General features: G+C 36.7%; 1 protein-coding gene across 1 annotated transcript in view; it reads right to left on the bottom strand.

Moving 5' to 3' along the window:
• LAMC1 (laminin subunit gamma 1) overlaps positions 1–19,640 on the bottom strand; it is a 138,263-nt gene that overhangs the window by 21,477 nt on the left and 97,146 nt on the right. The window contains exons 6-18 of the mRNA XM_020984371.2: positions 18,714–18,831; positions 17,176–17,274; positions 16,951–17,087; positions 16,510–16,632; positions 16,226–16,415; positions 15,773–15,885; positions 13,112–13,333; positions 12,798–12,986; positions 7,705–7,950; positions 6,732–6,885; positions 5,945–6,087; positions 4,994–5,172; positions 4,564–4,720 (exon numbers count right to left, since the gene is read on the bottom strand). Coding sequence (XP_020840030.1) covers positions 4,564–4,720; positions 4,994–5,172; positions 5,945–6,087; positions 6,732–6,885; positions 7,705–7,950; positions 12,798–12,986; positions 13,112–13,333; positions 15,773–15,885; positions 16,226–16,415; positions 16,510–16,632; positions 16,951–17,087; positions 17,176–17,274; positions 18,714–18,831 — 2,070 coding nt within the window. The remainder of the gene's footprint in view (positions 1–4,563; positions 4,721–4,993; positions 5,173–5,944; positions 6,088–6,731; positions 6,886–7,704; positions 7,951–12,797; positions 12,987–13,111; positions 13,334–15,772; positions 15,886–16,225; positions 16,416–16,509; positions 16,633–16,950; positions 17,088–17,175; positions 17,275–18,713; positions 18,832–19,640) is intronic.

The following is a 19,640-nucleotide window of genomic DNA, read 5'->3' on the forward strand; positions in this document are numbered from 1 at the left end:
AATTAATTCAGTGGGCTGAAATGAATTAACTTGGCACATATTTCTGGTGTCATAAAAATTCATAAACTGAGTAAGAGTCTATCACATAGTGCTAATACTAAAAATTTCAAATGAAATTAGGGCATACCAAAAGATAAGGACCATGAAGTAAATTGTTTAGTTACACTCAGAGCTGGCTGGTTACTTAGAATAGCACTATGCTCATTCTTGGCTTTCTACATTTTAGAGATATTTAAAAAAAAAACACTGAGTCACAGGCAAGAGCAAAGATGAAGAGGTTTGGGAAATAAAGACCTCTGAGGATTTAAAAATAAAGCCACCAAAATTTGGTCTTGAGGAAGAAAACGCTAAAAGTGGCACAGCAGTTTAAGTTCACAAGTTTCTTACCACACTTTGAAATTGGCAAAAAGAGATAAAGACTTCAACTGAGTTACTGTGATTAGGCCCAAGAAAAAATTTCTTGGTTATGCCACCAAACATTAGTAAGCATTACCAAAAAGTTGGAGAATCCCTTTCTCCTGAAATCTTTTTAAAAAAATGAGTTACCCTATCATGTTAGGGCAGTTCTTCATGGAAAGTAGGTGTGGAAACAGGGTAGAGGACACATAGGATCCAGTCTTAAGATTTTACTTGTAAGGCTTAATCACTGAATATAGTCTCTTTTCATAGTTTTCATATTTTAGGATAGATGAAAAGTATAAAATATACATGATTATTTTCAATCTTAAAAGATAAAACAATTCTTTTTTAAAATTCTGTGGTTTTCATTTGAGCCAACTACAGGACAAACAGGCATGGTTCCACCCATCTGAGTACTGAGAAGCTTTATTATTAGCCACTCTCTCATACAACTGCCAGAACCAACTTAGGATGCCCACTATCTAGGGAGCTTGATGTGAGAGGGATGGAATACTGCTGCTTTCAAGTACAATGCCTCTTAAAGCTTCTTTTCAACCAACAAAACAATTTACTTGGACAAGAGTAAAACAGAGAGAACTGAGGTCTCCATGCTGCAAGCAGACCATAGATTACGAAAGGCATGGTGACATACTTCCCTTCCAAGCCCCTATAAAAAGTGATGCTTTAATCAGGCTAAGCAATTATGCTGGCAAGGTCTAGAGTCATAACACAAATGGGCACATCAACAGGGCAACATGCTTTTAAGTAAAATATTTTCTTAAATCTAAGAAACACAGATCTTTAAGCGGAACTGACAGTATTTGTTAAAATTCTTCTATCTCCAAATCTTAAAACTAAAAACAAGCCATACAACAAAATGAAAAACTACAGTTAAACTAGGCCACTGACCTATTAAATTTTTTTTCAAGTTTCTAAAAATGAATCTTATAAAACAGTTTCTGGGCACTTGAACAAAAAAGCAAACAAACTGGCCAAAACCAATAATAAAATTCTCTTGCCAGAAATGTTCTATCTATTCCTAAATCCCCAACAAATTCAGTCATTAGGTTCAACTAAAGCAAGAAGAACAGCTGAGCCTGTACTGGGCCCAACTGGTTTATAAGTAATATATTTACAGGACATCAAAGTAAACTATCTTCTACCTAGATATCCTTGCTAATCCTCAACTTTTTTATTGTGCATCCTCACCTACTAACCTACAAGGAGATTCCAAATGCTTTGCTTTTAGGGAAAAAGACAATACCTCTAAGAAAAAAACCTGAACACTCCTTCAATGATAGAAATTATTCCTTAATAATAATGAAAGTGATGATGACAACTTAAACAGTGTTTCTTTACATTTTACAGAGTATTTTTACACACACTCTCTCACTATAACCCTGTGAAGTAGGTAGGGTAGGTATTACTATCCTTGTTATTTTAAATGAGGAAACTGAGGCTGAGCAAAGTTCAATCATTTTACCTAAAGTCATACAGCCAGTTGATGTTGATCAGACCTCAAACATAAAACTCCCATTTGTCACTACTCTCTACAGATGAGATGCAGTTTTGAATGCTACACAAAATTTCTACCTTTTCTTCTGCTTTCCTTTAAAGATCTGAAAAAGTGAAACAGGAACACCAAATCTAGACTAATCTATGAAGACCTAACTTATAAATTACCTTTTTCCATTCTCAGCTGGGTGAGCTTATCTGATTTTTAAAAATTTTTTAAACTAATTTCTATAAAACCAATCCAACATTTCCACTGACAGCTATTTAAAAATATTAACAACTATAAAAGAGAAATATGTTCCCATAAAAAAAATTCCTGAATAAACTTCCTAATAATTAGAATCAACCAAAAGTCAAATGGGCTGGCTTGGGAGGTGTTAGAAAAGAGTTGGGTGCCTTTCTCATCTCACTTTTTGGAAATACAGAAGGGATTCTTGGTCAGTTGCAATTGGCCTAAACTGTTTCTACAGTCCCTCCTAACTGCAAAATTCAGCAATTTGAACCTTTTTGGTGAGAAAAGTGTTGTTAAGGTGGTGACCAAATCCACGTCACACTGGGCACCAGCAGTTATGTATGTTGAGACTTGTACTACTTAACCAGTAACTCTTCCTCAGTTTCCTAACTGTATTATTACCTCTTTGTGTATCCTCCATCTCTCTGAAAATGTAAGAACTTCCATTTCTAGGAATTCCCATGGTCACAATCCTAAAAATTCTTATCACATTCCCTTCTTCACTCTGGTCTGAATATCTGTAGTATCTAATAAAGCTGTTGTAATCACCACAACTTAACTAATAGATAATCACACTCTAAATACCTGATGGAACTTCAGGGTGAACTTCCTTTTTTTGGGGGGGGGGAGGTGAGTGAGGCAGTTGGGGTTAAGTGACTTGCCGAGGGTCACACAGCTAGTAAGTGTTAAGTGTCTGAGGCCGGATTTGAACTCAGGTCCTTCTGACTCCAGGGCCAGTGCTCTATTCACTACACCACCTAGCTGCCCCCAGTATGAAATTTTTTATGTAAGAGACTAGAAACACACAGCAAATGCTTAATAAATGCTTGCTGTTTAATAAAACAAATTTAAAACACTAATTTATATCCATTTCACAAATTCAAATTCGTCTATCAAGTGCACAAAGAATGATGAATATTTATGTTAGAAAGAGATATTACTTAGTTACACTATCGTGACAGGAAATTTGCTGATTTATTCCAAAGCGATGCCAATTGTCTATGCTATACTCATGAGTATATAGGCACATAACAGATAATAGTTCACATGCAGAATTATAATGGCCTATTTACAAATAGCTATGCTTCAACTGAAAATTACACATGAGGCCTTTCTAAGAACAAAAAAAGTTTAAATCAAGGCTTAAAAAAAATAAAAATAGTGAATTTAAAAATAGTTGTTTCTATTAAACATGGTAGCACACTCTTGTAAATCCTTGCAACTGGGGAACTTAGGACTGGTGGATCATTTGAGCTTAAGAATCCTGAACTGCAATAGAGACAAGGCAATAATGGAATGACCACATTAAGTCCAGCACCAATACGAGCAACCTCTGGGAGTAAGGAACCAGCAGGCTGCTGAAGGAAAGGTGAATCAATGCAGTTCAGAAATACAGCAGGTCAAAGATTCTGTGCTGATTAGTAGTGGGAATGGACTTATGAGTAGCTGTTATATTACCAGCCTGAGAAAATATGTACTAAATAAAAATAGCTGATTCCTTTAAAAAGTCATGGAAACTATTTTACCACACTGCCTTACATTTTCACATTTTAACTTCAATGTCTTTAACTCTTCATATTTATTTGTCTAGAGACTCCAGACGATGTCAAAATGGACTGGTGTCTACAACTTATAGAATGTAAGCAACTGAAAAACAAGGACTGATTCATTCATTCTATCTTTGTTCCCTCAGTGTAAGCACAGAGATAAAAAACAAAAAGGAAAAGGACTTCTAGGTACAAAAAATATTTATAGCAGCTCTTTTTGTGGTGGCAAAGAATTGGAGATTGAGGGGGATATTCATCAATCGGGAATGGCTGAACAAGTTGTGGTATATGATTGTGATGCAGTATTATTGTGCTATAAGAAACGACAAGCAGGATGCTCTCAGAAACACCTGGGAAACGCTTATACGAACTGATACAAAGTGAAGTGAGCACAACCAGAAGAATATCGCACCCAGTAATAATACCGTATAATAATCAACTTTCACTATTCTTAGCAACACAATGATCCAAGACAATTCCAAAGGATCTATGGGGAAAAATGCTATGTAGATCCAAAGAAAGAACTAATGGAATCTGAATGCAGGGCAAAACATACTTTTTTGTTTTTACCGTCTGAATTTTCTGTCACAACATGACTGATATGGAAATATGTTTTCCACGACTGCACATGTATAACATATCAAATTGCTTGCCTTCTCAATGAGGGGAGAGAGGAAAGGGAGAGAATTTGGAACTCAAAATTTTTTAAAAACTTTTTACATATAACTGGGGAAAAAATGAAATATTTTTAAAAATCTTTAAAAAACCCTGACTACTGACTACTGAGCTTATGCAATCCATGATACAATATATTAGCCTTGGGTAATAACTACAATGTCCAGTCCAATGGAAGCCAGCAGTAACACCTACCTTTGATGTCCTGAGCCTCCTGCAGAAGGTCCATAACATCTCTCTCTGCTGCCTTCAGTCTGTCCTCAAAGGCTTGATCCGTGACTGTTTCATCTCCAGTTCCGAGGTTTGCTATAAGGTTCTCTAATTCCTGGAGCTTCACTCGATGCTCAGCAACCTCAACAAAGTGAAAGAAGAAATGAGGGCACAGGTGAAATGCCTTCTCAGGCACCCTCTCAAAGGTATTCCAGAAGAGACAGGGTTCTAGATAGTGCTTACTTCTTCCTTAGCAGGTGCATAATGAATAAAAACATGGACCAAAACTACATCTAAACTATATGCCTACTGGCTTATCTATCTGCCTTTAGCAGGCAGCAGTATGCCAAGAGAATTTAGATATTTTTCTACCTTACATGGTAAAAGTCCTAAGAAGGCAATGCTAAAGACTTACTTTATCTTTCACTAGTCTGTAGCATGCAGGACACTCCTGGCAGCCAGGCCAAGACCGATTATAGAAATAGTTTTCTTCACACTGGTCACAGCGATTTCCCACAAAACCCTCCTTGCATTCACAACGACCATCATCTTTGCACTGGAGTGAAACAGACCCCTCAGGGTGACAGTCACATGCTGCAGAGTAAAAGGAGAGTCTCAATCAAAACAAGACTAGGGAAGGAAGAAGTGGTTCCCTTTCTGAACTGTACATTGCTTATCCAGAAACCGCTATCTTGGAATGATGAAAATCATTCCATTAAATGCCTTGGTGGCTTTTACCTTGAGTAGAGTCACCTCCATCCTCATAATTCCTCTGTTTTCAATGTTTCCTCACTAAGAAGCCAGAAAACTCAAATGAAGATGGAGTTATGGCATGATTTTATGGTATGTTTCCTAATATTACTCCTTGGTTGAGGTCAATAACATGTAACACTCCAGAGAAGAAACACAAGAATTCAGAAAACAGAAAGCCTAAGTAACCGTGACTTGATTCCAAGGAGCTGTTTATATAAAGGAAAGAAAGATTTTTGTAATTAGATCTGCTCCCTAAGAGCACCATGGACGAGAAACAACTGCTATAAACAAATGAACAAAAAAGGTGCTATAAATAACCTATCTAAAGAGAAGTGATCAATGAAAGGTTTAAATTATTGGATAAAAGGGAAAAACTACCATTTACAAATAATGTAGTAGGGGAAATACAAGAAACAGATAAAATCATTACCGAGTGAATCTTCCAGACTTCTAAGAATAGGATATATAATCATCCACCTAGGGATGACTTAGGTCACTTCTTGTATTTGTAAGGCAATATAAGCCATAGAGGCAGAGACTCCTTTTCTTGCCCTAAGATTAGAAGCAAAGAACATGACAAGACTTTTGAAGTGCTGTGCCAACAATCCCTTACGTTTGCAGCCTTCAGGTCCGAAACCAAAGTGGTTGGGTTCACACTGCTCACAGCGCTGACCAGTTATGCCTGGCTGACATTCACACTGGCCAGTGCGTATGTCACACTGGCCGTTGGTAGAACCGAGAGCATGACAGTTACATCTGAAAAAGAAATATAAAATAATTTTGTTTTAAATAAAAGAAACAGATTTTGAACAATTTCCTAACCATGAACAAGAATTGTCCTTTTCTATTAGGAGAGGACAAATACTGCTGACCAGAAGTTAAGTTCACGTATGTAAAAAGTGTGACTCAAGTTTAATGAGTTATCCAGAATTTCTCTTTTACCCTAACACAAACTTTGACCTTTACCCTGTCAAAATCACATGTGGACTCTTTTGTTTTCCTTTCTTAATGTTAATATAGATCTCTGAAAAAAGAAAGCTAATACTACTAATACTGAGCCTTGTACAGAGTGGAAGCCTAAAGAGCCATTTATGGTTACAATTTAAACCATCACCTCTAACAATGCCATAACTAAGGGATGATACTAACAGTTAGCATTTGTCAAGTGCTTTACTTCTGTTATCTTATCTGATCCTCACAACACCCCTGTGGGGTAAGTGCTTTTCTTTATCCTCATCTGTAAGATGAGGAACAGAGATTGAGAGACTAAGTCATTTGCCCACAGTCCTATAGCCAGTAAGTGCTCTAAGGCAGCATCTGAACTCAGGTCCTCCTACATCCAAGCCCAGCTCCTTAGCCACTGCACCCCCTGGCTGTGCTAACAAGCAGCACAGTATTACCTCTCACATCCTTGTCCACTCTGTAGATTATAGAATCCAGGATCACAGGCACTGCAATCCCTCTCAGTGACATGAGGGAGGCACTCACACTGCCCAGTTACTTGATTACAAGTAGTCTGCTGATTCACAGTGCCATAAGGATTACAACTACAAGCTAAGAGACAAGAAAAAAATGGCAGATTAACTGGCAAAAATGTGGTTAAGAGGGGCTGCATATAATGTCTTTTATCTGAATGTTAAACTCCATACTCTGGTCATCTGCAAACGACCATTCTTCTCCCTGATCTTTTCCTGCCACATGACTTATTGCTGTGCATATATTTGCCGCTCCCAAACCCTAAACCCATCATGATTTCCAGTGGGAATTGTAATCAAATCAATATTGCCACTGCTACCAGATCAAGTGTGTTGATCATGTCCCCCAAGTCTCCATTCATTATCCCTCTGGCATTCCAAATGAAACACTCCTAACTCCCCTCCCTTGGGCACCACTCACTATCCTCCATATGTTGCCTTCTCTTCTTAAGAATGTAAACTCCTTAAGGGTAAAGAGGACCGCATTGTTTTAAAATCTGTATAAATTTGTATTTTATATAAACTGTATTATATAAATTATAAATTACGTATTGCATTAAATATTGTATTTTGCATTTGTACAAATTTCCTTTCTTCCCTTCTTCCTTCCTTTGACAAATTCATCTTTGAGATGACCAACACAGTCTGTAGACAAGGGCAATCACAATACTCAAGATGACAGCGGTGGAGAGAATAAGCATTTATAGTGGTTAAGTGACTTGCCCAGGGTCACATAGCTAGTAAGTATCTGAGGTTGGATTTGAACTCAGGTCCTCTTGACTCTGGCCCCAGCATTGCATTACCTAGCATCTGAAAATGAACCCCTCAATAAAAAATGTATGATGATGCTACATTCTTTCTTTATGAGGTCTTCAGGTTCTAAGTTGAAAATTATTACCTTTGCACTTGTCTACTGGATTGGGGGCCAGGGGATTTCCAAAAAACCCATCTTTGCAGCGGTCACAATAAAAGCCAGCAGTGTTATAGATGCACTTCAAGCATTCTCCAGTTAAGCGGTTGCAATTTCCAACTGCATTGGGATCAATGTTGTCACTGCACTGACAAGGTCGGCAAAGTCTTGTGGGGCCATTTTCACCAAGAGGGTCTCCAAAATAGCCATCATCACAAAGTTCACACCTTTTACCTGCAAAGCAGAGAAACTGATGCTGTAAGGTTTAAAATAAAGCCAAAAACACACTGTCATTTTATAGTTCTCAAGCCTCACTTCCCAAATAGAAAAAAGGAGCCTAGCACATAGTAGGCTCACTGAATTCTGTCCATTATGCTACCAAAGATGAAAGGATTAACACCAAATAGCCACAGAGCAGTTCGACTTCTTCAGAGAAGAAAGTGTATCGCCCTGAGCTATTATTACAGAACAATGGCATTTTTAAAAGAACCCTGAAGATCATCTACACGACTGATCTGCAAAGTGGAATAAACAAGGTGTTCTACTGTGATGTGGTAAAATAGTAGAAATTCCATTTAAAATTTTAAGTAAAAAAAGGAAAGCAACTAAGGTTTATTAAGTATTTATATCAAATATTCATATATAGAATAGAGCCAGCACCTTCATTTCACTTGTCAGCTACATGACACAGCTTAGGTATGTATATTTATAAGTCATATTATCTAGTTTTTGCTAAACTAACCCTCACAAAATGGGCAAGTGGTTTAAAAAGATTCTTATGAAGGAATCATGGATTGCAAACAATATTAAAGATGTCCACACAAGTTAACAAGAAAGTAGCAGAAATGAGAATACAAGCTCCGCCAAGCCACATTACGAGGTTTAATTAGATTTAATAAGAAGTCAGCCCCCAAATTTGAAGTAACTAAAATATGAAATGGGATTTATATCAGCTAGGAATAATGATAAACCTCAATATAAGTATATGCTATGTCTTCAGATATTAGTTAATAATAGTATGAAACCATCATGATTAGCAAGATTTTAAAATTAAGCTTTTGTTGCCAAAAAGATTGGTGTCACCTACAAAATCCTCATATCTCTGCACTTAAACTCGAAATCAGAATTTCCTAGTCTGTTTCACTATCTTCCAAGGAGTCTTATTGGTTTTTGAACGCATTTATTAAAAAACCCAATACCTTCCACTGAGTTTTGGCAAGATCCACAGAGAAGATGCAATTTGATTAGTGCAAATTAAATAAAAACTTCTGCCTAACTGGTGGATGGGACAGAAAATTAGTATCGTGTCTGAGTAAGCACAATTACTGATGCACTTCTTAGTTTTGGATTTATGTATCTTTAAGGTATCTTCTTTAGTTATGACAGCCACTAAAACCAAGTATCAAAATAAAGTGAACACAAAACTACACTTTTGAACAGCTGTATCTATCACAAGATGTTAAGCTAAAATTTCAAAACCAATGAAGCATAATTCAATCATGCTGATCTAACAAAAAGTATCAATAATATTTTGGGGGAAAATGGTTTTCCTACCATTAACAAAATAAAAATTATTTTAAAATTATTCTTGATTTCATCCTTTTTAATTTGTATATGTTTTAAAACATGCCCAATTTATTATTTATAAATAAATATACACATATGGGGATGCATGGTTAAAATTTTCTTTTACTGATGGGGTCTATATTTAAAAAAAAAAAACTTTTAAGAACACTGATTTAGACCAGGAATCAGCAAGTGACCACATACAGCTTGCTGTCTGTTTTTACATGACCCTGCCATTTTTTTAATGGGAAAAAAAAGAATTATATTTCATGACATGAAAACTATAGGAAAGTCAAATTTCAGTCTCTGTAAATACAACTTTATTAGCACACAGCCATACTCATTTGCTTGCAATACGATATATATGGTACAATATCTTCACGCTGCTCCTCAACGCCCTACGACTTGCAGTCCCTTATTTATAACTCAACGTTTGCGTACCATTCATATTGCTGTATCATGACATTTTGGTTTTTTATTACCAGTCCATAACCATCACATCAAAACAAGAAGTGGAATGTAGACTTCAAATGCTGAATTTTTATGGCACAATGCTGCATAGATTATTTTGTTTTCAAGTAAGTGGCGAAGGCTTGTGTTTATTATGCAATGACACTATAGCTATACTAAAGGAACATAATACTCATTATTAGACTAAGCCCTCATCCTGATATTCCCAACTCACAGGAAAGCAAGTCAGAAAAATTAGAAAATTCAAAATGGAATCTCATCATAGCAGGATTTGACAAACAGAAAAAAAAATTTTGAAAATAAGGGTACAACCAAAGTAAGTTTCCAAATTTTTTAGGCTGATCAAGCAAGGCAAGTTGTTTACCAATGACGAGTTAATTAAATCATGTTTGCAGCAGCCAAAGAAATTTATCCAGAGAAAACAAAGTCGTTTAAGACTATTAACCTTTCGGCTCAATTAAAAGCATATGTGGACTGATATCAGTTTTTGGCATATCCGTGTTAAAAGACATTTTCAAAGATGAAATAGGTAAAATTTCATTACAGATCAGCATTAACAGGTGAACATTTGCAATTGATTTTGATAGGGAACACTAACTTTGAGCCCCAATTAAGCAAAATGTTACCCCCCCAAAAAAGAGTTCCATTCTTCTCATTAGCAGATTTCTATAACAAAAATTTAAAGTACTTATTTAGTATTATATTTAAAATTCTGACAATAAAAAAATTTATGAAAATTTGTTTTCCAACTATTTACTAATATCTTCTAATTTGCCTATTACCCCTGAAAGCTTAAAATATGTACCATCTGGACCTTTACAGAAAAAGTCTGTCAACCTCTGATCGAGGCTCATTTTCCAGAAGATGCCAATGTGGAAGGAGGTCATATAATTTACTCAAGGTGAATCACAGAGTGTAGAAGACATCAACAGCCTGCAGGGGTCCTGGCTTCCAGGCCAATGATCTCTCTACTACCACCCTCCTCTTCACTTTCATCACCCTCATCAAGCTCAGGCTGGGTTTAGGGTTGGTTTTCTGTCTTTATCTCTTCAGGGCAGAGATAAAACTGAAGTCTCCAAAACAGAGCAGGTAAAAATAGGGGATAACCTTACTTTGGGGGGAGAAATTAAATTATCTTTACTCTACATTCTCCTTAGAATAACCCATTCTCAGGCTCTTACTCTCCTAAAATACCAGATTATGGCTTCTAAACAAAACAATGAAAATCAAGTCAGAAAGAATTAAAATAAGTGAGATACCTGTAAGCCAGACAGGGCTTAATTCTATTTTTAAGCCTATATGTATTTTCTATGCATTACCTCTACCAAAACACCCTAATCTAGAGTGTGAAATATAAATACAACTGAGTCCAACTTTTTTCCTTTTTATTAAGAATGTTAATGTTCTCTGAAAGTCTTCTCATGAAGAACTGAATCTCTTACCCATTCTGACATGTAGTCGTAGCTTTACCCCCCACACTTTCCTGGGGCTACCTTTAGAGACTCTGTGCTGCCACTGTTCATAATGGCCTTTCCTCCCTCTTGAGCATGCGAGGATCCCTAACATCTTTCTTTCAGGCTAAAGGCATGAGGGTGAGGAGGAAGTCGATCCTGCTGATATCTGACAAAGCAATTTCATTCTAATTTACAGGCTGGCCTTCGATAGCTTCTCCCAAAGTGGTTCAGCTTATTAGTTCCTATTACTCCCAAAATATAATTGCTTTATCACTGATAAATAATGCTCAAGTATTTAATCACATCAAATGTCAGAATAAAGCTAAGCTACAGACTGAGTAAAATGACAACATAATATCATAGGCTATACTAAAGAATCAACATAATATATATAATTAGGAATTATTGCTAATATATTATTTTCTTAGCTAGATGTTACATGAGCCTTCTTTGGGTAGAACCATTATTTAAGGTTTAGAACAACATGGAAATCAGGAATTTAGAATTTTATATAAAGTTCCATGTTTTAATATTTTCTATAAATGTACTTTAAGGTCATCAAATGATTTCTGTGATAGCTAAGACTCAACTGACAAGTAATCAAATAATTCTGTATTTGTATTCCCATTCTTTTCAATGACTTCCCATCTACAGTAAACAAGATTATGTCAAACACAAAAACAGCTTAGAGGGAGCCCAAAATCTAAAGCAGGGGCGCGGGGAACCTGTGGCCTTCTAGGTCCTCTGGTGTAGCCCTGACTGAATCCAAACTTCACAGAACAAATCCATTTAATAAAAGGATTTGTTCTGTAAAACTTGGACTCAGTCAAAAGGCTGCACCAGTGGACCTAGAAGGCCACAGGTTCCCCACCCCTGCTCTAGAGTCTAAGAACATTGCTAGAGAATTTCTCCACTAATGCAGAGACTAAAATCACCTGAAGAAATGAAGCAGGCAATCACAGAAGTCCCACCACTCATTCTAGCAATTAGAAGCCTTACATAAGAAAGGCCTTATTTTATGTTAAAGTCTAAAGATTAGGGGCAAGTAGGTGGCAGAGTAGATAGAGCACCAGCCCTAGAGTCAGGAGAACCTGAGTTCAAATCCAGCCTCAGACACTTGACGTGAGCTGTATGATCCTGGGCAAGTCACTTAATTCCAATTGCCTCACATATACAAAAATCTGAAGATTATAGAAATATACGAGATTATCTCTTTCAGTAGCAACTAAAAATGGCCTTTCCGACCTTGATATTATATACCTAACACAAAGCTAATGCAATGAGTCCTGAAGTACTGTAAAAGTATACAATTCTGGAGAAAGTGCCAAGTATTTTCAAAGCTACCACCAAACATGGAGCCCTCAGTATAACCATGGAAACAATGATCAAGCCTTGCCTTCCTCATCTGACTTGGTATTTACCTGATAGATCTAAAAATTATACAATACTCTTACACAACTAAAATATTTAAAATATTTAAAACAGGACAACTAAAATAAAACAACAACAAAAAAAACTCTTCCAGATAAATTCATCAACATCACTGTGAAAAAACCACCTCAGTGAAGGCAATTGGAAATGTAGAATTACCAGTGGTGCCAGTAGGACAATTGGTGCATACCACCTCCTTTGTCTTGGGCACAACAGCACAACTTGAGCCTCCTGGGCATGGACAAGGCTGACAATCAGAGGAAGAACCAGTTGTTGAATCTCCATAGTAGCCATCAGCACACTTTTCACAGTGTGGACCGGCTGTGTTATCTCTGCAGTTACAAACACCTATTGAAGGCAGGAAATGAAAGGAATAAATGAGACACATGCAGTAAATAAAACTTCTCGCTTTTTCTTCTCCCTTAAAAAACAGAGAATTCACATCTTGCTGCTGTACCAGATCACATTCTTACCCGTCTCAGGATCACAGGTCTCACTATGTCCATTGCAGGTACAAAGCACACAAGGACTGTAAGGTCCAAGACTAGGTGTCTCCCTTTTGTATCCTGAGACACACAGTTGACAAAACTGCCCTCCATAGCCCAGAGGGCAGGTACAGGACTCTACCCAAACTGCAGGGACCCCAGGTCCACGCTGAGCACTGGTCAAAGTGACATCATCCAAATATCCAGCACCTGTTTACAGATGTAGGAGAATAAAGCAATCAACAAACATTTATTAGGAACATTGCATTTTCATTTCACTATAGGCCCTGTAGAGACCTTTTACTATAACAGATAATTTAGTCAGTTATATTTTCTAAAAATGGTGGAAAGCAAAAAAGCAAAGGAAATGTCAGGAACGAAAAATTAATCATTACCTTATCTCTTTAGGGATTTTAGTTAGTACACATCACTCAGTCCGCTCACATGATAGCCCAAGAAAAGGGCGCATAGAACACAATTACTTAACTTCAATGGATAACGTCAGTGTACTACACAAAAAATACTCATGCTTTCCAAACTTATGATATACAATTTTCAAATGATTTCCTAGAAGAAATGAGGGACTATATATTGAATACCACTCTATTTACGTCATCTTATCTTTAAAACAATTGTTAGAAAACTGGCAATCAGAAATTATTTTTCTTCTGGTTTTAGTCTACCAACAACTTTGCTATATAATCTTACACATTATTTCCCATTCCATCGTGAAACAAAGTATAATATGTAAACAAAGTTGAAAAGAATCAGTATTTTGAGGGGCACATGACAGAGACATGCAGGACATCACTATTAATTTGGAGAAAATGGTACTAATCATGATGCTCCATTAGGACTGCTCTTTCTCTGTCTCCAACCTTCCTGGCAGCTCTGCCATGAACATCTGACTCTGCTTATCACTCCTGATCCTCTCTCCTCCTTTGGTTTCTGAGACAACTTCCTCTGCAAGACTACAGTGATAGTAGAGAACAGTACATAACAAATGAGATATAAAGTACTGTATGAAATCTGAGTGTTGCACCTGCACAAACCGAAACAGCCTACGGCGCTAGTAATTGCTATTGTCAGTAAGCCTTCCAAAATCACAAAGACTAGGTCTCACAGGATGGAAGGTGAGTGAATGCCCTGATTTTCAGAAGAGAGAAAATTAGATTCTTCAAATTCTAAGTCTGTGAGCTTGACTTTTATTTCTAGCAAAATTCTGGGAATATATGATTAAAAGGATGGTTTGTGAATATCTCAGGGGAAAAGTAGCGATCACTATAAGCCAGTATAGATTCAATAAGAGCTGATCATGTCAGAATAACACAAGAGTGTTGAATTCAGCAAAATATCAATGTGGATGAGCTGGGAATAATTAATCTGGCAGTTAATCACACAGCACCTTATGACAAATCAATCAATAAGTACTTGTTAAAGCATCGACTGTGTGCCAGGCACAACAGATACAAGGAAAAAGAATGGAACAATTCCTACTTGCAAGGAGCTAACATGCTAATGGAGGAGACAAGTACCTGCATAAATACAAAGTGAATAAATGCAAACATGCACAAAGAGTTAAACACCAGGTAGTCTGGGAGGGAAGGCACACATGGGAGAGAAATCAGAAAGAGTTTCCTATAGAAGAACAGAGGGATTCTTATGTGTCAGAGAGAAGAAGGAAGTGAAATCCAGGCAAAAGGAAGGTCTCAAACTATTATTTAAATATTTTACTGTCATCTAATTTGTTATATGTTTGTGTCTTGTCTTGCCAAGTAAATAAAAATTCCTTTGCAACTTCCAAAGTAGTTATAGCACAATGCCCAACATGTAGTAGGTACACAATAAATATCAATTTAATTAACTAAAGTAAAGCATTTGTGAGCTAACGTATGTTGTTCTAGCCTTTTTTGTTTTTAAACATTGCAATCACATTCCCTCTAAGGATTTATTACATCTCCAGGTGAAAAGATTCTCATTAAAAAAAAAATCCAAACCAAAAAAAAGAAATCAAATACTGTAATTAAAAAGTAAGATTTTTTTTTATGTCTTTGAAGCAAAGGGTTTTTTATGAGTGTGACCTTAAAAGCAAGATGAGAAATAGTTTTGCTAAGCTTTAGCTAGGTTAGCTCTTCACCAGAAAGTAGGATACAAGGTGATGAATTATTCTGGCCAAAGCAACTAATTTAAGTCAACTTCCAAAGTACTGGGAGTGGTGATGTGTGTGCAATCTTTATCAGTAGAAGGAATTTCTGTACAAAATTTTCACAGATCTCCTGACATATAAGGATTAAGTGAAAATGGGCATTTTTACGCTTTATGCAAGATATACTTTTCTTGAATTCTGAACTTCAGTATTAAAAACTCACAGAATTTATAAACTCTGGTAATTCTGTTAAGCACCAAACTAACGTTTACCTTTACATCATCAGTGGAGAAAAAAGAATTTGCTAAGCAAAGGGAAGGCATAATCTACTTGAGGATAAAATACAAAAAGCACTAAAGTATCTATTTTTGTAGTATTATCACACAACATTATGATCACTCTACAGCAATAAGATTTACCTATTACTTTAATGTGTCAGTTACTCTGGATTCCACAACCTGATCACCACCCCTCAGTGCCTTCCAATTTATTCTATAACTTACTTCTCTCACTGTATGTCCCACGAATCTTGATAGAAGTTAAATTATTTAGTAGTTTTTGAAATTCAAAAGGAGTAAGAGTAGGTCTCCAGGGATAATCTGTTGCTTCATGAAGTCTATGGGGAAAAGTTCATATTAGCTTCTGTAATCATAGTTTCTGGAAGCTCACAATCATTGTTTGTTCATTCTACCACCAATGCAATATATTAAATGCACAAATGCAAAAAAAAAATCTTTGTCACAAAGCTTTTAGTTAATCTGACATAATCACTGGAAAAGGCAAACAGGAGGAAGCCATCCTTTTACATCAGGTATATTAGGTAAACACACACACTACTCAAGATAAGATCTACAAGTCATAGTAATCAGTTCCTTTTCTCCTCACTCCCTTCTCTCCTATCCCAATGCAAAAATGGATTTAATGCCTTGATTTCGCAAAGAAGGCTGCCACCTTACCTGAAAACGTATTTCACAGTGGTCTCACTTGGATAGGAGTTGCCCTGAGCAATTAAGGGAACAGATACTCTAAGACCAGCTCCTTCAAGGACCAGATCTTCTGCAGAGAGTCGTGTATCCCGCCTTTCCACCGGAAAGGAGAAAGTGAGATTCTGACCATAACTCAACAGGTGGTTACCTAAAAACTTGTCTGAAATACAGAAATAATATACCAAAGATATCCAGTAAAGTAGAAATATGCATATATAAAAGTACCAAATAAATGCCTTTCTAGTTTCACTTACCAGGTGCAATGAAGTATATGGGAAAGTAGCTATCTGAGATCACAGATACTTCCTGGCTCTCAGAAGACCACTGGAGTGAAGCCTCAGAGCCATCTCGCTGTTCAGCACGCCATCCTTCCTTATCTGGAAGCAGAGAAGAAAAATAAAAGGGCTTTTGTAGTTGTAATACTATGTTAACACTGTAACTGACCAAGCTACATTTCTCGTGTTATACTTTTATCTATTTAGTATATAATTTATACCTGCCATTAAAGCCTAAGAACTTTTCAATCATAAATTTTCCCCATTACATAAAAAAGCTAATCAAGGAAAAAACTACACACTCAGTGTAGGGTGTTTCTACCACCAAAACACATCAAATCTCAAAAAGCCATCATGAGTACTCCTTTTAATAGTCAAAGTACAGTTTTAGCTGTTCTGATAAGGAAAGACCTAAATTACCTATCTGGAAAGTAGAGGTGATGGAGTGAACACTGTATCCTTCCGCATTCGTGCAGACAGAAGAATGCCCAAAACAGAAGCAAGGGGTACAGCCTCGAGGATTGGATGACTCCAAGTGAAAAAACCCAGGTTTGCACCTATAGATAAGTGGAAAAAGAATTAGCTATTTACAACTTGGGATGTCACTAGGAAAAATATAGTGTAGCTGCAACAAGGATTAGCTACCTCTCACAGTTGAATCCTTCCACGTTGTCTTTACAAATACAACGCCCAGTTTCAACATTACATTCATCTGTACTTCCAGCAGGATTGCAAGAACAAGGCCTATTGAGTAGAAAAGAAGATAAAAATTCACTAATATACAGATCTCAAGTGTAACCGGAGAAAGAAATCTCACTCTGAAATAGTCAGCTTTTAATTATACAACTTAATGAACAAGGGTACAGATAATACAATGAATCCAGAAACCATCAATAGATAAATAGATAGATAGATAGAATAGACACCTATATATCTATTCAGAATGCATTTCAAAACCAAACATATATATAATAAAGAAAGATAGAAAATAGGTCTGTGTGTGTATACACATACCCAACCATACACCTACACACACACACACACACACACACACACACACACACACACACACACACACACACACGTATATATGGTTTTGAAATGCATTCTGAATTGTACTTCGGAGATATTCCACTTAAAAGACTGACATAGCATGATGGATAGAGCTCCAGCCTTGGAGTCAGGAGGACCTGAGTTCAAATCCGGTCTCAGACACTTAACAAATACTAGCTATGTGACCTTGGGCAAATCACTTCACCCCACTGCCAACTCCCCCCCCCCCAAAAAAAAGGCTGATATAATCACACTACACTGTTTCCAACCTAACCATCTCCTGACTTGGCACTAATTATTACCAGGAGGCCAGAACCTGGCCAACAACTGAGAGGACCAGGCTTTCATATATTGGCGTATATGAGGTATTAAGTGAAAAAACTGTGAACTGGTAGCTGTGTGATGCAATGATCTGGAGTCAGAAAGATCTGAGTTCAAATCTGGCCTTGGACATTTAGTAGCTGTGTGAACTTAGAAAAATAATTTAACTTCTGTTTGCTTCAGTTTCTCCATCTGTAAAATGGGGATAGTTATAGCATCTACACCTGAGGTTTGTTGTGAGGACCAAATGAGATAATAATTATAAAGGGCCTGCCATAAGGTAAGCACTATATAAAAGTTAAAAACCAAAAAAACCATGTTAGAAATGTATTCCCCACAACGGAAGATTACTGTGCCATAAGAAACAATAAATATGAAGACTACAGAGAAGCATGAAGATGAGAGGTACATGAACTGATACAAAGTACACTAAATAGAACCAGGAAAACAACATACATGATAATTACAAGAAAAATGCTAAGACTGCCCAAAAACTTGAAAGTGAACTATGAGCAACTATACTCATGATCAAAAACAAGGTGAAAAAATGGAGCCTCCCTCCTTTCTTTGGCAAGGACGGTGGGTGAGCAGGGGTGTAGAACACCGCATACAATGTCGGTTTCAGTTGATGTGTTGGCTGGTTTTGCTTAACTGCCTTTTTCTTACTCTTTGTTGCAAGGGCCAGCTCTCTGGCTAAGGAATGAGGGCAACATATTTGGAAACAGAGGTGACATAAAAACAAAAGACACTGATAAAGAAATACATCTCCTTCCTGCCTATATACTTAATATTTATTTCAAATTTCTTACCTGCATCCTGCCTCAGTAAGAGAGTGGAATCCAGGCTGGCACTGATCACATTTGTCACCCATCACACCTGGCTTACAGCTACATCGTCCATAATTATCACACTGTGTACTGAGAGAGCCTGGGTAGGAAAAGAGATCAATTTTATAATGCTCGATTGTTCATCACAGAACATGTCATAAAAGGCAGCAGTGAAATAAAGTATCAGAGAAACACTCCCACAAAACTAGCTAAATAGAAGCTATTTCCGAAAATTGTATTTAACTTTCAGATGGCTACAGATACATCAAATACCAATTTCAAAATCAGGACTAATCTCAAATCTATGTTTTTTTAAAGCTAAATCTGAGGTTAGATATCACCTTCACCTTCTAGATATATAATAGTATTCACCTACCAATCTTAGAGAACAGTCATAAATCAGACTTTATAATGAACAACTCTAACTGTAGGAGATCACAGAGGCCCATAACTCCTGCAGGGACACACAGGCCTCAAGGAATGACTAAAGTAAAAGTCACACACAGAGAAACAGAGCTTTTCAAAAAAAAAAAGTATAGGTGAATTTCTGAAACACACCAATACACAGAAGCACTTGAGTATTATAAGGTGATTAGCCCAAATAAAATAATTAACAGAATAAAGCTCCCAAAACAACTTTCTTTCAAAGTTCAAATAGTCTCTGATTCTATTTATAATTATTTACAAAATTATTATTCAAGCAAACCCATATCCTTTTAAAATATACCAGAAAAGGACATCAAAGTTCAATGTGAATAAGGACAGGAGGAATCCCACATCATTTAAAAGGAAAAGTACACATTTTACCCTTGTTTGCTAGGATGCCCTGGCAACCAAAGCTTTACCTGTGAGGTATATACAACGTACAGATTTTTTAATCTGGCTTTAAACAGTAAGAGTGCAGCTAAG

This window comes from Phascolarctos cinereus, unplaced genomic scaffold (assembly GCF_003287225.1).
Source record: "Phascolarctos cinereus isolate Bilbo 61053 unplaced genomic scaffold, phaCin_HiC Scaffold_5;HRSCAF=322, whole genome shotgun sequence".
Taxonomy (NCBI): Eukaryota; Metazoa; Chordata; class Mammalia; order Diprotodontia; family Phascolarctidae; genus Phascolarctos; species Phascolarctos cinereus.